The 21,366-nt window shown below is 42.5% G+C and overlaps 1 protein-coding gene across 2 annotated transcripts in view; it reads right to left on the bottom strand.

The window, feature by feature from the left end:
- The window catches only part of NBEAL1 (neurobeachin like 1), a 127,924-nt gene extending 111,037 nt beyond the window's left edge, over positions 1 to 16,887 (bottom strand). For both annotated transcript variants that reach the window (XM_019553749.1, XM_019553750.1), the window contains exon 1: positions 16,541 to 16,887. In XM_019553749.1, the coding sequence (XP_019409294.1) occupies positions 16,541 to 16,591 (51 nt within the window). In that variant the 5' untranslated portion in view covers positions 16,592 to 16,887. The remainder of the gene's footprint in view (positions 1 to 16,540) is intronic.
- Positions 16,888 to 21,366: the final 4,479 nt, after the last annotated feature.

Here is a 21,366-nt window from a genome sequence, read left to right as displayed (position 1 = left end):
TGCTGCCAAGGGAAGTTATGGCATCTTTCATTGGAGGTTTTCGAGATGAGGCTAGATAGGCATTTATCAAACCTGATTTAGGAACAAAGAACCTTGCACAAGTACAGAAGATTGAGAGATTGGACTAGATGACTGACAAGGTTCCTTCCTTTCAAGCCTATGATTCTACCTAGGAATATACATGTCTGCCACAACCTGCACAACAGCATGGGAGCAAAAAGTAAACTTCTGAACTATCAGAGAAACAAGCCTGTTTCAAGAATAGAAACAAAGAAGCTTAATGACCCATTTGACCGATTTCTCATTAGAGTGTGTATTAGTGACATTCTATTGCCACTCGCTATCTTTTCCCAGGGGGCCCAACTCCCACATCAGTTCACTACTAGGGACTATATTAGTGAGCACTGGCATTTCATGCTGTAAAACAACTGAACTAGTCTCATGCATTCCTCTCTTCTCATCTACATTCCTCACTTCAATTACAGTTTAAAGAGAACAGTTTGCAGCCACTGGGAGAAATAGTGGAAGTCATCACCTTCACACCAAATGAAAGAAGTTTGCCTAACCTCATTTCAAAAGGCAAAAAGTTTTAGGGGTTTTTTTTAGAAATAAACTGACAAAACAAATTTAAGTCTTTGCCTGGTAAGGATGGCTTGGCAGTAATCAGAGATGAACAGTTAATGTCCATTCTGATAGTCACATCTGCATCTTTATATTTTTACATTCAACTTATTTTTGTTTTGTTGTCTCTTTCCCCATTTCCATGCTCTACTCCAGGGGTGGGCAAAACGGCGGATCCAGTCAGTGACTGGACTCCATTTCCCAGCAACCCCTGCTTGTGTGGCTGGGGCTGGTTTCCATGGACAGCCCAGCAGCAGCACAAGGCCAGGGTTTCCATGGAGACAGGCTGCAGCAATGCTGGCAGGGCACACAGCATGGTGCAGAGCTGCTCTGGGTTCTTGCTGTAGTGACAGCATGGTCCAGAGCTGGGGCACAGCCATTATCTGCAGCCTGAAAAAGAAAACGTTTCCCTGTTTTTTCCTTTCAACTATTTTTAGTTTTTTGCCACCAACATAACATACCTCATTGCCTCCTTTTTAACATTTTCTTAATGAAATAGTACTTACCATTCATTAAGGTTTAAAATGATCCCACAACATAAAATACAGTGATTCCAACCAGTGTCCTGTCACATTTTACCAAGGCAGCCATTATAAAACTTCAAAGACAGCTTAACCTGCATGTTTTATACAGAGTTACACAGCACTATTTAGTCACTGTATTATTAACAAATATATTCTAAGATCTGTGAGCTGTGCAGGGAATTCTTAGCTCTAGAAGAGCTATCTGTAAACCAAAACAGCACTGCCAAACTCTGCCACCCCTGTAGGTCAGATTCACTTCACAGGGTCTGCTCCACGGGTCATACATATCTTGACGCAAAGGTGGCAACAGGGTGAACAGCGGCACAATAATTAGTGCAGCTATCGTTTGTCCCACTGCCTCCAACATGCACGTGCCCTTTAGGACTGTCACTGGGAATTCAGTGTCAGGCCCCGCCTCACTTGTCCCACCCCTGTATTAGCTCCACGGGCTGGGTGAAATGGCCCCCAGTCCACACACTGAATCTTGCACACCCCTGGAATAAGACAATGCAACAGGGAAATAAGCTTTCAGTTAGAACACACAAATTCAAATAAAGATTAAAGTGACTAAAATTACTAAATTGCATCTCTTCAAAGGACATTACAAGCTTCACGAGCAATGCTCCAAAAAAAATCAGCTGTAAAAGAAAGAAGCATCACATGACAGTTTGGCACATCAGTGATGGGTGCCTACTTAATTTTCTTCTCTACTAATAAAAACAATGATAAAGTATGTACCAGAAAGTATCTCAACTAAAAATCACCTTTTTGTTTTTAGTCACCGATTTATTTGCCTGGGCAAATGAAAGACCAAGAGAACAAAGAGTGCTTTGTTTGTAATACGCATTTTGAAAACCCTGGTGATCAGTATCAAACTATTGCTTTTAATTAGCTAAGAGTAAAGATAAGTGCCTACGGAGCTTAAGCCTTCTTGTTAAAAGTCAGTGGGACTTGGGCTTAGTGCAATTGGCTATTTCGGAAAAATCTGACCCCAATTTCAAAACAACTGTCTCTTGAAAACTCTGTTTTTTTCATCTACTCACAAATCTGTTACTTTCCAACTAACAAATAGTTTATATTTCTCTGATTTTTCGTTATAATTGCAGGGGTTGGAAACAGAATTGGAGTCAGACTTAAAAGAACAAAGTTCAGTACAGCTTTTATAGCTACAGGAAATATTAGCTGCTATAAACAAAAGCTTGGTCTGCCTGGGGCTATTTTCAGTGTGACATCCCATGCTCTAAAGGCAAAAATTCCCAACGTTGCAATTCAAAATGCTTGTCAGACTTGCCCAACTGGACAGTTGTTTGAAAGCATTAAGTTTGCATGTTATCACAAAGCATCCAGGCAGGGTTAATTTAAATAATATGTGTAGTTTTCCAGTCAGTCAACCTTCCAAGATTGACTTCAGTTGACTCAGCCAGCAAGTTCCTCTACATCTAATTTTTCCTGAGTACTACTTTAAAATAAAAAAAACCCAGACAGTGTTAAGACTGAAGTATGCTTATGACAAAAATAATACATTTAGAATTAACTATGAAACTCTGTCCTTAATTCACCGGGGATATCTAACAGCCTTAACTCTGGTTGAACTATTCCATCTAAAGCAGAACTTTACAATATTTTGACAGTTTTGTGTATATTATTATTATTTTTGAGGAATGCTTTCGCCTTTTAGAAAAGTCAGAAAGATAGCAAGGCACACACACAAAATGACAGTTTCATTCTGAGACACTTCTATGGCCTTTCTTGTGATATCTCAGGCTTATTTTAAAAATTTTCAAAGCTGTAAACTTCAGCTGTAAGCCTGAAAACTTCTATTACAGCATCAACAGCATAATTATGAGTTGACATAAACGTGTATAGCAGAACCTCTTATTTCTGACCAATTTTAAGTAGCAAAATAACCATTCCTAGCTACATTTCATACTTAGTCTAAGATGGAATATAAAGTTATTTTTCCAAGTTTGAAATGAACAGCAGCTCAAGATGACTACTGAGGATGTCATCAGCTGTAGAAGAAAAAAAATCTCAAGGATATAGCACATATTTGGACAGGTAAGGGAAAACAAATGAAATTTATGACATCTGATCAGCATGTGTTGGTTTGAATTTTTTAAAATTGCATTTTTAAAGTATCCTGGGCAACTTTTAGAATTTAAACATTTAATTCTTAACAGCATACCTGTGAAGCATATTACAAGTAAATCTGTCCATGTAGCAAGTATAAAACATGCACCATAAAACGCACAGAAACAACAAAACACAGCTTAGTAATCTTTCTTCTCCTTTAAGAACAAGGCAAAAAACCTTGACAGCTGGCAACACTGTTAATCTGTGGCACACCTGCCAAAAAGTTTGGGTCCCACAAATGTATAAGCTATTCAAGCTATGGTGATCATTAATTTAAGCACCATGGGCGCCTATACACAAGCAGCAAGACTGCTCCAGTGCGCTGTAATTACAGTGCATCGAAGCAGACTCAGTTATATCGAATCTGCTGGAGCGTGGTAATTATTGCGTTCCAGCAGACTCCAGTGTCTCATGTATTAGTGTCCCCACAGTTAAAAATGACAGTGGGGGTGCTTTAACTAAAGCTCATTCAATAAGCTTTAGATAAAATGCCCTCACCACCCATTTTTAAGTAGGGGAACATTGAAACACAAGACTCTCCGGGTGTTTTAATTAGAGTGGCTCCTGAAGCGGATTTAATTAAAGTGCCCTCCCCCACACCCACCCCACTCCCAGAGCATGCGTATAAATGCCCCACGTTGCCCAGACCTTCTCAGGGTAGGTCTAGATGACAGGTGTACTAGACATCATGAGAGCAATCACCACCTAGTTCAGGAATGAGGCACCTGCAGCAGAAGTGCTGCAGCAGATCGGGGAGGGGGAACGGGCAACGCAGCAGACAGGGCAAGAAGGAGAAAGCAGAGCGGTGGATCAGGTAGGGAAAACAAGGTATGAAGCAGAAAGAAGAGGAGATCAGGCAGGGAACAGGGAGCAGAAAGCAGGGCAGCAGATTGGACAGAGAGGAAGGACCTCCACTGACTATGCAAAACAGATTTGAATGATGTCGCTACATTTAAAGTTACAAATTATCTACACTGTCTCCTCTGAATGACTGGAAAAGTACTATGTACAGCTGACACACAGCTTTCTGTTCTGCCAGAGTCTATTACTCAGTCGACTACGAAACAAGACAAAAAAAGTTAGGATTTACCATACTATTGCATTAGATGTAAAGATTTTCACGTTGCTATCCAAGCTGACATAACCCAGTAGTAGTAAGAACTGAAAGAGACACATTTAGTGATATGACGACAGGAAACAGTCTGAGCAATTCCCAGGCTAACTAGAACAAACGTGTGGAGCAGAAGTCTGAAGTCACAGGACACTAGGTTAATGGAAATTTTGACCAGCATTTCAAAGGAAAGTTTATGGTTCAGATTCTTCTCCGTTACGAACTCATAAGAATTTTGACACTGATTCAAAATAAGAGAAAGAATAACTCCCATTATTTCTATTGTAGAAGACAAGTAATTTCTATACCTTTCCTCACATTATCCGTGTCCCAACACCAGAGAAGTTTGTACTCATGAGCCATATAACGTAGCAAAGAGAAATATTAGAACACAAATAGATCACAGCGTAAGAAAAACAGAAATGTATTAATAAACAAACTCATTTTGTAGATTAATGACTAGCAATTGAAACCTCAGACGTGGACCAGGACCTCGTTGTACCAGGCACTATTACACGCACAGAAGAAAAAGACCTCCTGTGGCCCAAAGAATTTATAATCCAAGTACAGAAGAGACAAGAGATGGATGCAGGCTGACTCATAGGAATGCACACTGAAATAATAATAGCCTGCGTAAGGGCCAGTGGTCCTGGGCCTGGGCGGTCTAATTGTTTTCAAAGGATGTTTTAGGCATTGTGGCAAAGGTGTGTTCCAAGTAGAATACTGGCACATTTTTTCTTTTTCACATCCTTGTTGCAAAGTGTCACCTACTTTGATTACGATGCATCAAACTTCTCCAAATATTGATTGTAATGTGTTTAATCAAGTATTTAATAGTTTTTGTGACTACTTAGTATGCCCAGTTCTTCAGTTATGGCCTACTGCAACTAATTAATATGTGCATTGTTACACTAGATTGCATTAAAAAGCTATGTTAAAAACATTACATAATTAAGTATTCAACAGTTAGAAAAGAGCATGTTTACAGTTGCTTGTGCAATCCTAATTTGGCCTCCTTGTGCTTAGTGTACTAATCGTTAATTATATCATCACAGGCAGCAAATGAGACCGAGGTCCTACAAATAATAGCTTAATTCAGTGTACAAGCCTAATCCACTGTTTTTACTGTTTGATGTGCCTAGACAAAATAAATCAAAATCAATGATAAATGTTTTTGATTCCTAGATTCTCCCTGCATTTATAGCTTATACTTGTAATGATGATTAATGTCCTGCATCCAATCTTGTGATAATTCTAACAAAGACTTAAAGGCAAAGTCCTTACTTTGCTCTTTGATTTCTATAAGTGTTCCTGACATTATTGCCAAGGTCAGATTAGTTATATTCCATTGCTTTCCTTTTTTCACTATATTTTTTTCAGTAACTTCTGCCATTTGTTGCCCATTTCTACCATTTTCAGTTTTTATACTTCTGTATTTGCATGAGAAGCATTTTAAGATAAAGCTGCACTGTGTCCAGACTTCTTGGATATGCCATCCTTAAAAAAAACTGCTCTTTATTCAACATAAATAAAAGTCTGGCTCCAAGATTAAGTTTAACTAAAATTACATTACCTACATTCATTTACACTTTAGTAGCTACTTAAAGGTTTGTCATTTGTCTCAACTGCATTACTTTTCACTCCTGGACCAAAAAAGGAATATATTAACCATTAAGAGATGCTGTTGTTTTGTCCATACCTCTCTAAATATTTCCTAAACTTGAGTTTCTATGTCACTTAGTGGCTCTTGAAAAAGTTATCCATTTTGAGGGAGTAAGTGGGAATAATTCTCATTTCTACACAAGGTTACTTTTGGTTCTTTATGTTAATGATTTTTCAAAATAAAGGCAAAATATAAATTCTATTCTTTTTATTACAATAATATAAAAAATAAAAAATTAACTGCAAACAGATTGAGCATTTGAAACAAGTATAAATAAATTATTTGTGTCTACTAACTTCATCCCTGAATCAGTTTTAAGTGCAAGAATTCAAAAGAACACTTCAATATACGTCACTATTAAAGTATGTAAAACAGTAGTGTCTTAGCCCTTAGTAAAAAGCTAAACTTGAATACTGTTTGTCTGAGGAAGGCAGTCGGGCTTTTTTTCTCCAGATATACTTCTGAATGCTTGTTACCATCTCATTTCCCCTTGTAAGAACTCTCTTATGTAGAACGAAACTGTTTTTAAAGAAAGTAGAATAAGCTGTTTTCTTGCTTGACCTCTTTTCCAAGTTTTTTTAAAAATAATTAATATGCATTTGGGGTTGTTTTATGGCAGTGATTGAACCAGGGTGACATAGGATCCTCTGAAGAATGTCACGGGGTGCCACTCAATATTAGCACTTTCCCATGTGCAAATATCTGCACATAATAATTTACAAGATACAAAAGTCCTAGCCCCCTAACATGGGCTTCTCAGCAAGTGAGATTCTACATTGTAGAGATCAGTGGCATAAATACACATTATCCAACTCACAATACCAAATGTTTTATATTTATATAAATGATGGTTATATTAGACACTGAAAAATCTCTAAGTAGTAAACAGTGATGTTTTGTCTCATGTATCTAGATCTGAAAGACAATTTATGTAAATATCTACGGAGTGTTATTTGTGGAACCACTGTTACAAAATTAGTAGAGGTATAGACAGAACTTTTACAGCTAAGTCAAATTTCCTCCACTCACAGTTGCAGATACCTTTAAAAGAAAAAGAGTATTCACAAATCTTTTCCACAATACAACAGATGGCCTTTAATTAAAATTCAAGGAAACCAAATTTATTTAGAAAAATATATATATTTAAGTAATTAAATCAAAATTCTCTAGGAAGGGAAGGAAAGACATGAAAGATTAGGACTGTTAGATATAACTATTTCAAGCAACCAAATACTTAGTTTTACCACAGTACATATATTCTGACTGCAAGTATATAGAATGATTTGATGTGGCAAAGAGCAATAATTGTACTTAGTGTGTTTTTACATGAATCACTTGGACAAATCAACAATTAAACAACAGGGAACAGCAGTGCGCACACTGTAGTCAGCATGATCTCATGGGAGAGAGGGGTACAAAGTTCAGTGTTCCCAGACTTCAAAGCTCAACATCTAAAAAAGATTGTGCGCTGGTTAAATTGCATGCCTCTCACCACAGCTAAACATTATTTTGAGTGCACTAAGTTTGTTTTAGAAATGGGACTACAAGATCATTTGTGTAAATTAATTCATTTCAATTATGTGGCTTGCCTTTGCTCTACAATATCATGTTCATGTTCGTCTGACCCAAATCCATTTTATTCTATTAATAAAACACACTACATTTCAGCACACACATACACACTTATATAAAGTTATCCAAGCTTATTTTAGCATCATGCAATATGAAAAAGGATTTACAAGTATAAACATTAGATTCAATCATCTGAGAGGAAGCCATACAAAACTCTCACTTTTGCATTGGTGCATATGAATCCAATTAAATTATGGTTTTTTTGTTTTTAGTACAGATCACTTTGACAGTAGATTAAGCTATAAAATACTCAGTGGAGGATGACAACTTCTGAAAATGAGTAGCTAAGATTGACATATTAAATTCTGCTCCAATTCATTTTACAGCCACAATTTACAAGCTATATACTTGGCTACACATCATTTTTCATGAGAAGCATATTCTTAATGCTCAGAAGTAGCAAAAGGTAAGTAGGAGCGTTCCCTTATCTCAAGAACAACTTAATCTTTGTTTTCTATAGTACTGACGTTTCACAGACAAGATCACTGCTAATGAATGACTGCTTTCTTACAAATGCAATCCAGCTTGGACTCACTCTACCATAATTTAGGCATATCACCAGGCACACAGGTTTGCTCAATGAACTATTTTGTTCTAGTGAAGACTGCCAGATGGACAGTTACGAATAATAAGGTCCTATTCATTAGGGCTGTGCAAAGCTTTGGGTGGTGATTTGATTCAGAGGAGATTCGGCCTTATTCGGTTTTGGAGATTTGGCCACCTTATCAAATCAGGGGACCAATTTAAAAGGTCCAAATCAATTCAAAGCTCTCTGAATCGTTGGAAAAGATTCAGAGAGCTTTGATGATTTGGGCAGTCCCCAGTGGCTGCAAGCTTCTAAGTAAGGGGCAAGGGAGGGAGGGCTAGAGGAGGGGGGAGGGGACCCCTGCCAGCCCCCCCACCCCTGCTCGGTACTTTAAAAACAAACAAACAAAGCCAGTGCTTACCGGGTGCTGCCAGGTAGGGGAGGTGATCCCCGCTGCCCCCTACTGCCCCACACTGCATGGGGGGCTTTGTCACAAGCCCCGCCCCCAGGCCAGCTCCAGCTCTTTAAGAAAAAAAAACAAGAGCCTCAGGACTCACCACTCCTGCAGCAGCCTCAGGGGCTCATGCAGAGCTCCCCCACGACCCCCGCCAGCAGGAGCAGTGAGTCTGGGGATTTTTTCAGGTTTTTTTTTTTCTTAAAGGGCCAGAGCGGGCACCCAAGGGGGGGGGCTGAGGGAGGAATGGGGGGGTTGGGGGGCTTGTGCAGAGCCCCCATGCAGCATGGAGCAGTGGATATCCCCCACCCCCCACCCAGCAGCATCTGCTGAGTCAGGGCTTGTTTTTAAAAAAAAAAGTGCCAGGAGCTACAGCAGGCAGGGCAGCCATTGCAGGGCTGGGAGAGCAGACGGGGGATGGACCTGGCCTGGCTGATTCAGATTCGGCATCAGCCAAATCGCCAAATCAGATTCAGCCAAATCAAATCGGGACAGTGATTCAAATCCCCAAATCGAATCACTGTCCCCGGAATCGGCCAAATCCAAATTCAAAGTGAATACTAGCCACTTTGTACAGGTCTACTATTCATCCACAAAGCAAATGAGGAAGAACTCAAACTAATATTAGACAGACTTTAATACAAATAGTCACATCATAGAGACTATTCTAAGGTCTGAAGAACATTCAACTGGCACATAGATGCGCTAAAAAAAAAGAAAGTGCAGACTAGAAAGAGCTATTACATGTAGATCTCAGTGTATAGCATTTGAGTGCCTATAATGCTCTGATAAATGGAACATGTAGAAAGGAGTTGAACTGGTGCCTCAAGGGCACTTAAGGCTGTACTTCCTGATCCAAATCTGTTTATTAGTACTTTGCAAAAGAGTGTTAGAGACTTGCTCGGGATTCCCCTCCTACAGGGAAAAAAAAAACTAATTAAATAAAAAAAGCTTTCAGAGAATAGTGTTTTAGCCATTTTTAGGCTAGGACACCATTCCCCAGTACAATCACTGGGCCACTGGGACTCCACTTAAGCTTAAACATCATCCCCCAGTTATAATTTTAAAGCCACAATTCTCTGTCCACACTTCAACAATTGAGAGCAAGAGTAAAAACACTGTAGTCCAGTAGTTATTTATGGACTTTTTAAAGGCATAAGTAGGGATGAGTTCAGTTGTCTCAATTAATATGGTCCTATCTGCCATCAGAATTTTATCATAACCTTAAGATTTTCTCTACTCTGGGGGCCTACAGGTAGAAATAATACAATGATAGTATTCAGTCTCATTAAGGCAGAATGTTGAACATATAAACTAGCAGCAGGCTCAAGAACAAAGAATGTAGGCTTCAAACCAGTAACTGACCTACCAGCTACACAAGGGCATGAGTGAAACCCAGAATAAACCAGTTGGTGAAAACCTGTTTGGACAGAACTAAGTTCCTTAAATAGTTGGGACTTGTTTCCTGGTTTCAGCTAGTGCAGAAAGCAGGCTCATTGGCCTAAGCGGTTGTGGCACATGCCTTCCTGAAATCCTTGTGAGCTGTTCATAACAAGGCAGACTGATTTTTAAAGGTGACCCTCTCTATTTTCAAAGCCTTTAATAGAGTGTGACCCTGCCTATGTGTGAAGACTCTCTCTAACAAAGCAGTCAGCCCTCCCAAAGACTAGAAGTCAAGTGGTGGTTGACAGAAGTCAATCGTCATGGTGTCCTGTGACCAGTGGGGTCCCTCAAGGCTCTGTCCTTGGGCCTATGCTATTCAATATCTTCATTAATGATGCGGACATTGGTGTCAGAAGCAGACTGGCCAAGTTTGCCGACAACACCAAACTTTGGGGTAAAGCGTCCACACCTGAGGACAGGAGGGCAATCTGGGCTGACCCTGACAGGTTGAGGAAATGGACGGACAAGAACCTGACTGTTTAACACTGAAAAATGCAAGGTTCTCCACCTTGGGAAGAAAAACCCACAGCATACTTATAGGCTCAGCAGTGCTATGCCAGCTAGCACTATTGATGAAAGGGACTTGGGGGTCATGATTGACCACAAGATGAACACAAGCCTTCAATGCAATGCTGTGGCCAGTAAAGCAGGCAAAATGCTGGCTTGCATGGACAGATGCTTCTCAAGCAAATCCCAGGACATCATTCTGCCATTATACTCAGCCTTGGTGAGGCCGCAGCCAGAGTACTGCATCCAGTTTTGGGCTCCACAATTCAAAAAGGATATGGAGAAGCTTGAGAGAGTGCAAAGGAGAGCCACGCACATGATCAGGTCAGGAAAACAGACCTTATGATGAAAGGCTGAGAGCTATGGAACTCTTCAGCCTGAAAAAACGCAGGCAATCTGGTGGCTACCTATAAGTTTATCAGGGGTGCTCACCAGGGTCTGGGGGAATGTCTGTTCACCAGAGCACCCCAAGGGACGACAAGGTCGAATGGTCACAAACTCCTCCGTTTCAGGCTGGACACAAGGAAGAACTTCTTTACTGTCCAAGCCCCCAGAGTCTGGAATACCCTGCTGCCGGAGGTGGTTCAAGCACCTACTTTGAATGCCTTCAAGAGAAATTTGGATTTTTATCTTGCTGGGATCCTATGATCCCTGCTGACTTCCTGCCCCTGGGGCAGGGGGCTGGACTCGAAGATCTTACAAGGTCCCTTCCAGCCCTAAGGTCTACGAAACTCTATCTTTCCTCTCTCAAAAGCTAATTATTTCTATTAACTATTAACATTTGCTTTATTAACATTACGTATTTTACATGCTTAAGCAATAGTGAAAGATCAGTTTTATGAACAGAACAGTGAAAGGTGAAAGTTCTCAAAAGCACCTGCAAGAATTAGGGGACCACTATTTATGCATCTGAAAGCCTCCTCTGGAGACACGAGTTTCTTTCCCCATAAAATTTTCTGAGTATTTTTTAGACGATGGTTATCAGTGATATCTTCTATCGGACCAACTATAAAGTTCAGAGAGAAACTAGAACTGAAGTAGCGTGCCTTGTGCCCAAAAGCTTGTCAAACTTCTCTCCCCACTACAGAGGTAGTCCAATGAAAGGTATTACAAAACACACCCATGCCTCATACTTTTCCTGGCCCATAACAGCTACAACATTCCAGCCCCACCATATTTTTTTGTAATTGTTTATAAAAAAAATCATAGTATGATATCACTTAAATCAGTATCAGATACAAGAATTAGCCTATTAAACCAGGCGGGGAGGGGACATAGATCAAATACACATAGCCAAAAGCTTTCAAAGGGATAACAGATTCTGGTAGGCTGCACAAAGGCAAAATACCTAGTGAAGGAAAATCACTTCAACAGGGTTACGCGTCATACATTAATTATACTTCTTAAGCTATTAACCAAGCAATGAATATTTAAGGAAGTTGCTAAACTTAGAATACCAGGTAATTTCAGATGCCATTTTTGCCCCCACCGATCAATGTTTTCATATTGCTTCAGGTCACCTGAAGCTCTCTTTCGATGGTACCATACATGTAAGTAATGCTTAGTGTTATCATCCTCTGTAGTCTGTTGCTGCAGAAATTGTTTTCACCAGTGGCTTCTTTGGAACAGGATCAAGTTCTTAAATTACATGAGTTAGCTATACTACTTGATATAGCTTAGCTCTCTTTAACAAGCTTGTATTCCTTCTTTTAGATGAGTAGGGTCAGCACTAACAGTAAGAAGCACTAGACAATAGTACCGTGCACTCATTAAAATTTAAAAATGCACGTTGCTGAAAAGTGTTCACTCTGAATAAAGAGGTCTCATTTTACATTGAAAGCCACCAAGAAAGATTAAGCCAGCAATCTGCATCCTGAACAATGCTTTCTTTAAAAAGAATCACAAGTCAGAAACAGCACAGCTGATGAACAATATAATGCTGTGACTCAAACCTGAATGTCACTAAAATTAATTCAATTAATTTTAAAACCACCTCCTAGCAGCAGCCAAAGTGCCACAGAACATTTGTGGCTATTACAGTCATTAGACTTTTTAAAAAGAAGACTGGCAGCTAGTAACTTCTGGGATGAGAAGTTGATACACTCAGAAATATGTTCTTTAATGGGATATCAGCTGAACTAGATCAAAAGCCTTGTGTCAACTCAAAATTGCAACATAAGAGCTATTTTTAATAACCAAATACAAAGATAAAAGGAGTTTTTAGACTCATGCATAAGCAAGGTTGTGAAAAGAAAAAATGGAGGGAGGGCCAAACAGAGATGGAGAATGTACTGTTAACAGAGAAATTCCTAATAATATCTGCTCTATCCTAAGAGCTGGCTGCTCATATAGTACTCCCTGTCCTTGTTTCCAATTGCTAAACTGCATTAAAGCCATCTAAAACTACCTAACTGTTTTCTTAACATTGCATTGCCAGTAAGTAGTTGCTCTGCTTGCCACAGGATTGTTAAGTGATCACACAAGCCAGAAGACATGATCCACGAAATCATAAGCAGATAGTCAAAGAGACACAGTCTCAGTATAATCCACACTGAAGGTAAATTTAGTTTAAAAACACCCCACTTCTGTAGAATACTGGCATTACTGCTATACTTAATATGCCAAACCCAAGCACCTGTTCATCTCAAAGAAGAAAAACTAAACAGGACTGACATACTAGCAGTAACCTGAAAGCCACTGTGTGGCATAAGTTTGAGTTTTGCTCTCCTCTATTCAGAATGCAGGAAACCTCTCTGCACAATTTTGTGGCAATGGAGGACTGCATTCCTGTTTCCTCCATGGCTTGCTCCTCAGCCTTTTGGCTAGGAGCAAGCAAGACTAGGGGTCATCTAAACCCCAAGGCCTCCAGGCTTGGGGCTTGCACATAGGTTGCCTGCCAAAACAAAACAAAACAAAACCCCACCCCAAAACAACAACAAAAGGTTCCATCAGCACATTTGCCCAATACAAGCCATGTGTTTTATAATCATGCTCAGTGTTGGCAACATTTAATCCACCTCATAGTTGGTTTCCATTGCTGAGCACATGCTGCTTTTGGCAGCAGTTTAACGATAGACAGTGTATTTAGTGAGATTTCCTCGTACATAATTATAAGATATGGGGCTTTTTTTCCCCCCCATGACAATTGGGGGGTGGAAAACCTTGTCTTGGAATCAAATAATACAATATTAAATTTTAGCAGCTAAAGCTTTCTGAGAGTCCATCCCTTCCCACTTCTCATCTCCCCCAAGTTGCCATTGCTGATCAGACTGCACACGGCATTCCCCAAAAATAACTTATCATCCTTTCTCCAGGCCTTTGCAGCTAGAGAGGTGAAGGCAGTCTTTCCCTAGAATGACTGACTCCTCCAAGATGCTCCAGGCCTGACAATGGAACTAAGACCAGAGAGCCTGTCTCTCCTTTGCTCTCAGTAACTTTGCTGCTGGCCTCAGACAGCATAGAGTTTGTCTGATTTTAATGCAAAGGAGACAAATGCCAAACCAGAGAAGAGGAAAAAAAGAGTAGGCTGGGACAAAACAGGCTGGTATGACTGGTACTGAGGTGGGTGGAAGAGATGACGGGCAGACATGGGCTCAAAATTACTAAGAGCCTGGAAAGTAGGGGAACACCTTCGAAAAGCTGAGTTCAAAGAGAAGGCACTAAAGTTGAAACATGAACTGGAGTGCAGAGGAAGAACTGGGTCTGGTAGGGCAACTGGAGTGGGACGGAGAGGAAAAGCCAAAGGAGCAGAAACTGAGACCAGCAAGGGAAGAAGAACCGAACCGCAGCAGGGTAAGAGCAGTGAAGCGAGAGGAGACTGAGGCAGGCTGGAAGAGGCAAGGCAGAAAAATGTAAAATCCAACAGAGCTCACCTCATTTTAGAGCATGGAAAGGAGCTCAAGACTCCTAATCTCACCATTTACTCTTATGACAACAAATATCTGTGAAATCAACTGGCAAAGCACACTTTTCAGCCTCATCCAGTGTCAGGACACGAAGCAGAAAACAACCTATAACTGCTAGTGTTACTCCATCAGCTCAAGAAGCAGAAGTCTGTGAGCTGGATTTACAGGTTCCAACAAGGCAATAAAACTACTTGTTTATCATTAACATAACATTAGATGGGGGGGGGGGGGTTTGGTTTTATTTCTTTAAAGTTAGTAAAGTATGCACATGTACAAAACTGTCAGAGAAACATTGCAGCAGTAATGCGAGGCATTCCAGACTAGGAAATGCCCATTACCCGTGTAATCTTAATTCAATCCTCCTGTTCATATGTATTTTCATACAGTCTTTGACTACACAGTACTTTTTCTACAGGATGCCTGCCCCATTCAGGCCATGGTCTGGACCTGTCCTGGGGATGCATAAAGGTTGTTGAGAGAAAGAAACCATTGTTTACAGGACCCCTGCTGCCTCTTTGTTGCAGAAGTTGGAAACTGAACAGCAAATGGGGGGGGCACTCCTTATAGTAAACTCAGTGGGATCTGTAGTTTGAATAAATTAATTGCTATATACAATAGGGAGAATACCACCCCTTCACATGGAACAACTGTTAATTTTTTGAAAATATTCAGATACTATAATAACAAGCATCACAGAAAGGCTTATAAGGAAATTAATAAATCTTCCGAAGAGTCATAGAGAAGTAGGGCTGGAACAGACCTCCACAGGTCACCAAATGCAACCCTCTGCTTAAGGCAGAATCATCCCTATCCAAACCATCCTATACAAATCCATTGTCTAATCTCATAACAAAACTACACAATCAACCCTGACAACACCAAATATAACACCGTAACCTGCCACAGGTAAAGCAGGGGAACCATATCAGCCAACAAACATCCTGCTTCTATAAAATGTCAATATAGGCTCAAGGGGTCCCAGGTAAAAGGCAATGCCCTTTGCTAGAGGAAGTCAAAACCCTTCACAGTCCATACCGGTCTAACTATGGGGTAAAATTCCTTCCTGACCCAAAATACAGCAATCAATCTGACCCTAAGTGGAGGGGCAAGACCCTCCAGCCAGTAACCTCTGGGCTTTGGTCCCAGCAGGAGCACTAGCATATCCCAGTAAAAATCCTCAACTTTGGCTGTAGCCAACACCCAGTGCCTCTGAGGGAGGCTCAAAAAAAATCCTGACTGCAAGTATCAAGAGGAGGAGGGGAAGGGGAAAGGAAACAAAGAATTACCACCCAGCCCCCCATGCAGCAACCAGTAAAGCATGGGGAATACCCACAGTAGAACATATACCTAGATCATCCCCAGCCAGTGGCTGTCCAACCTCTTGGAGGAGTAAGTGGCTGTCCAACCTCCAACACTGGAAAACAGGGTTTGAATAGTGTGCTGTAAACAAGACCTAATGCCATACACAGAACAATAAGATATAACAAAGCACTGGACAGCTGCTAACTGAATGAACACTGGCCAACCTGAGCCAGAGGTCCTGTGGAAAAAAAACCACCTGATCCTGTACTTAGATTTTTTTTTAAACTTTTGAATGCTTGACTTGGCTGCTGTAACAATAAATCTTTTAAAATGTGTGTTACACATGCAAAAGTTAAATGAAACTCGAAAATAAAGAGGTGGAACAAAGTCATAAATGATGTGATTCTATTTTTGGTCATCTATAACCTCGCTTCACAAACCACGCAAAATACTAGACATCTAGGAAAACAGAAAAAGCATGTCAACCTAAGGCAGTGATTCCCAAACTTTTTCTCAGAGTGACCCCATTCATGGCCCCATTTCCTCAGCATGGCCCCTCACTCCCAAACTGCAGCCCCTCACGCCTGCAACCCCATCCGCTGATGCTGTGACCCCATTTGGGGTCGTGACCCACAGTTTGGGAACTACTGGCTTAAGATATAGAAAGAATTTACAGGCACATTGCAGGAAGGGAGGAAGAAGACCAAGGAAACCATTACCTTGTTGCAATAAAGCATCCAAAGTTCATAGAGCCGCTCTCTGGATGCCATTCCTTTACCTCTTCTGTTTCCAACGTGAGTTCAAGATCCTACCATGCCCAGCTATAATCCAAGGTCCCTTTGTATGATTTTGTTTTATAGTCAAATGTTACCATAACCCAGGGAAACCAGAAATCAAGGATGAAAGCAAATCGTCTCAGGCTCTTCCCTGGGTAAAGTAAATGTCACACAGCTCAAACAGTTAAAGGCAACTACTGGGCATGACCCTTTTCATCGATAATCGATGGCACATTAGCATTCATCTCAAAGTCCAAAAAAAAAAGAAAGAAATCCCTTCAGCGTTACAATGGAAGAGAGAGAAAAAAACCCCTAGTAGCTCCTGAGGTTGCCAGTGGTTTCTATATGGAGACCATCCTCACTTCTCAGATCCGACCCCTCAGGAGTCAGCCGCGGCACCAGGATGGTGTCAGATGAAACGGGAGACTCCTCCAAATCCAGCCCCGGGCCGGGAAGAAGCGGCCTCGGCAGCGCAGGGAAGAGGCAGATGAATGGGGGCGATTCACCTGCGGGTGCAAAAGAAGAAAACACAAAAATAATAAGGGCGAGAGGCACGAGAGGAGCAAGGAGCCAGCGAGGACCCGGTGCCCAAGAAAGCAGCACCCCCCACATCGCAGCCGGGACCGGGCGAGCAGGGCGGGCCGAGCACGGCAGCCGCCGCGGGGGAGCGGGGCGAGGCCTCCGCGCTATAAGGGGGGTCCCCCCTCCCCAGCACCGCGTCCCCTTCTCTCGCCCCGGCCCCTTCTCCCGCCCCGAGAACCGACCGGGACGCTGCCGCGAGCCCTGTCCGCCCCAGGGCCCAGCTCAGCTTGGGGGGGCGGGGCGCGGCCCGACCCGTCCACATCGCCCCGCTCCAGGCCCCGCCCACATTCCAGCTCAGCCGCGCCCACCCCCGCCATGGCGACCGAGGCCGGGAAGGGCAGCGGCCATCTTAAGTGCTGGCAACACCTCCCAGAGCTGTAGGGGCTTAGGGCCGCTTGTCCCGTCACCTCTCCCCACAGCGGCTCCCCGTCCGCTCCACGGGTTCATCCCTCCCTCCCTGCGTGCCGAGGCGTAGGGCTGGCCCTGAGCATGGCAGCAGCACAGCCAGCTGCAAACTGGTGTCTTCCTCCCTGCTGTGCGCGCGACTGGGCGGGGTGGGGGAAGACCTCCAGCCGTCACTCCTGGCCGCAGCTGGGGAGCCAGCAGAGAGTGCAGTCCGTTTGCCCCTCAGAAAGCCCTGTGGCATGTAGATGCACCTTATAGATCAGTGGTGCTCAACCTGTTTTGGCCAGCAGGCTGGATGGGCAGTGCCTGTGGGGCAGACCCAGCCACGTGGAGCCAGCCTGGCCCCAACCTGGGATTTGGGAATTTGGCACTGGGCGAGGTGTCTATAGCTATGGCCAAATTTTACAACAGATGGGGAGCCTCATGGGCTGGAGACCATGGCTCCACAGGCCACATTTGGCCGGCAGGCTGGAGGTTGAGTACCCTCGTTATGGCCGAACTGGATCAACCAGGGTCCAAAAATCAGGCTGAGCTAGAGAAAATGAAAAATTTCTTTAAGACATATGCGTCTCCCAAGCTGCCTGAAGAAGTGGTTGCAAAAAAATGTCATCACACCAAACAAAAGGGGGAGAGAGATGGGATATACGCGGGTGGTCAGCCAGCTCTGAGTGTTAAACTCCCAGTTACTCCTGCTGAGTATGAGGGGGCCTGAAGACACAGGACCCCCTTGGGAAGAGGGGCTGGGTGGGACTGTCCTGAAATGGGAACATCAAGTCCTGATCCTGGGCTCCATAACTCTTAAGACAGTATTTATCTTGGATTTCCAGTATCATACAGGGATCTGGGTTTTCCATTCACTGCAGAAAAATGTGGGAAACGGCCGGTTTCCCCTTGTAGGCTGGCAGAGTTCCAGCCTGTAAGGGGCAGCGGGGAGCTGGATGCAGGGGGCACCACATACATGTCTACATGTGCACACATGCACGTGGCCAGGAACACAGCCCCAGGCAGCAGTGAAGAGCAGCTCCCCCAGCTGCCTACAGGTAAGTCTATGGCGGGGGGCGCAGATTGAGGCCCCCATAGTGAGGGAGGGAGTGGGGCAGGGGCTGAGCCTGGGGCCGCTGCACAGCTAAGGTGGTACATGGGGTCCAGGGCTGGGGCAGGGAGCAGGACAGAGCCATGGGTGGCTCGTCCAGAGGGTTGGTGGGGGGTGCTGTCTGCTGCTGTGCACACTTCCAGAGAGAGGCATGAGGGGCACATGTCCCACAGATTTGTATGCGGGGTAGGGGCGGATGTGGACTGCCCGCTGCAGCCTTGGGGCTCCCCACCATGCTGCCCTCCTTTCAGGAGCCCTGTGCCAGCTGTGCCACCATGGCAAGGTTCCCCGTGCCCACCCAGCCACAGCACGGGGCAGCAGTGCAGAGTTGTGCTCCCCGCTGCTGCAGGTTAGGCAGGGAGTGTCTTGCCATAGTGGTGTGCAGGGCTCCCAGAGGGAGAGTAGCACATCAGAGAGCCCTGACCCCACAGCAGGCAACCTGCATCTGCCCCTGCCCCTGCCCCTCCCCCTCATGGGCTTCCCTCAGCTTGGCTCTGGACATGCCACGGGGGGAGGGGGTCATTTAGCTTGCCACCACCCTCTCCCTCCCAGCAAACATAAAAGTTGGCACCTATGCCTGGTACAGCATGCAGTGATCCACTAGCCTCACTCGAATCCCTTTGATCCGTTGCTGGGAGGATGAGGAGTATGACCTGTATAATTCCCTTCCACTTCCTTCCCTCCAGACTTGTTCTCTGACACCTACTGGATATGGGGGGGATACAGATTCCTTCCCTTTGATAACTTTATAACTTATGTAGCTGTTGTTTTCCAAACAGCTGCACCCTTATAGGCAGTGTCTGCTGCCTGACCCCTGCTGATGACCTACAAATAATTCTCAGCAGGGCACAGAGCTTTCAGAGGGAAAAGAATGAGGCACCAAAGACCTGAATGCTAACACATTTTTTTTTAAAGACTGGTCATATATTCACTTTGCCACATAAATAAAAGCACTGACACTGAAATGTCTACGCAATAAATAATTTGCTTCCATCTTTAATAAATGTTTGCTCCTGATCAGCAGCCTTTGAACATATAAAGGAATTATCATTGCATATCGGACCACTTGTCAATATAATTGTTTACTATCCTCCTTCTGACATCACTAGTACCAGATGCTTCTGAAGCGCAAAGACCCACCACTGACACTGCCCACATACAATTCTGGAATAACCTACTATTCAGGCTTCGCTTAGTGAGCAGCTGTGCCCTGAGGCATGAAAGTTTATATCCCTTCTCAATAAAAATTATAATATTTAAAATAACTGGAAGTTCAACTCCTGATGTAGGTAATTTTTTTAATTGTTTTAAATCCTTGATGTCAATAACATCTTATAGCAACAAGTTCTCCAAATTACTGATATACTACACAAAATATTTCCTTTATTTGGTTTTAAATTTGGTGTTTTAACTTTTCCTTTCAGGTCACTTTCTTATTATTAAAACAAATCGCACACAGGAGCACTCAGTTTACCTTCTCTATAGTAATCATTGGTTTGGATACGCTTATCGTAGTGCCTCGTATCAATTAACTAGATAGTCCCAATCTTTTAAATCTCTTTTCAGAAATACTTCCATATTTCTAACAGTGCCTATAAACTATTCTAGTTTCTTTTGAGATGCAGCATTTCAGGTGAGGTATATTTAGCTCATCTCATGGCATTATATTTTCAGACCCTTCTCTTGTAAGTCCTAACAGTTTTTTGACTGTTGCTGCACATCATCTGAGATTGTTGACAGATGTATCTAATACTAAACTTCCTGGTTATCCAGAGAACAAATACAGCATAGAAAACAATAGTATATACTTTCCCAAATTTCCTAGTGGTGTGCCTTCCTCCTGTCCTGGTGAGCTCTTATGGAAGCAAGACTGATAAGGATGTTAATTATTAATTATTTTTGTCTTGGTGACTCTTCACCCTTAATTCAAAACTACCACCTCATTTTGCAGGAGTAAACAAATAATCAGATATCAGTAACTTCAGGTCATTACCATCCTGGGTTGGATGTGAACCAATAACCTGGCCTAATGAACTAGAGAACTGGATTGTTGGAGACTAAGCTGATGGAATATGTTTATGTAAATATAAGGAAATATATTAAATATACATGTACTTTAGAATTAAAATTGTCCGAGTTCTTTTTCAAAGCTGCACTTAGCTACAGAAAAAATATGCTGAGTTAGAGAAGTTAATTCTTTAGAAAGAATATCCATCATGACTATCCTGCATTTCTGAAAGCTTAAGCCCAGAATTTCTTGCACTCTCATCACAGTGAATATATGCTCTTGACATTTGTATTCTGTCATCTCATTTTTCTCTTTATTGTTATGATAATGCACATCGTCAGTAAAGAGATGTCAGTACCATACTGGCTGATTATTTAAAACAATGTCTATGGATTAGTACTCTCAGACAACAGCATGTCTGAAGTATATTAATTGTTCATGCACATATCTGGGTCAGATAACATGCAGAGAACTCCAAAGCCTACATGAAAAGATTTTACATCCTACTGCACTCATCATGATTAATATTCTTCAGTAAACACTATTTCAGACCATGAAGTATAGAGCTCTGTGAAACAGATAGCAGCTACAGTTTTCCAAGCCCATTTTCTAGGTTCTCTTCAATACTCCCCTATCAGTATAAGTTATTCTGCAACAACTTTTAATAAGTTGCTATATAAT

Source organism: Crocodylus porosus, unplaced genomic scaffold (genome assembly GCF_001723895.1).
Source record: "Crocodylus porosus isolate Cpor-Errol unplaced genomic scaffold, CroPor_comp1, whole genome shotgun sequence".
NCBI classification, from domain to species: domain Eukaryota; kingdom Metazoa; phylum Chordata; order Crocodylia; family Crocodylidae; genus Crocodylus; species Crocodylus porosus.
The sequence above is the reverse complement of the archived record's forward strand: the minus strand, read 5'-3'. Positions and strand labels throughout refer to the sequence as shown.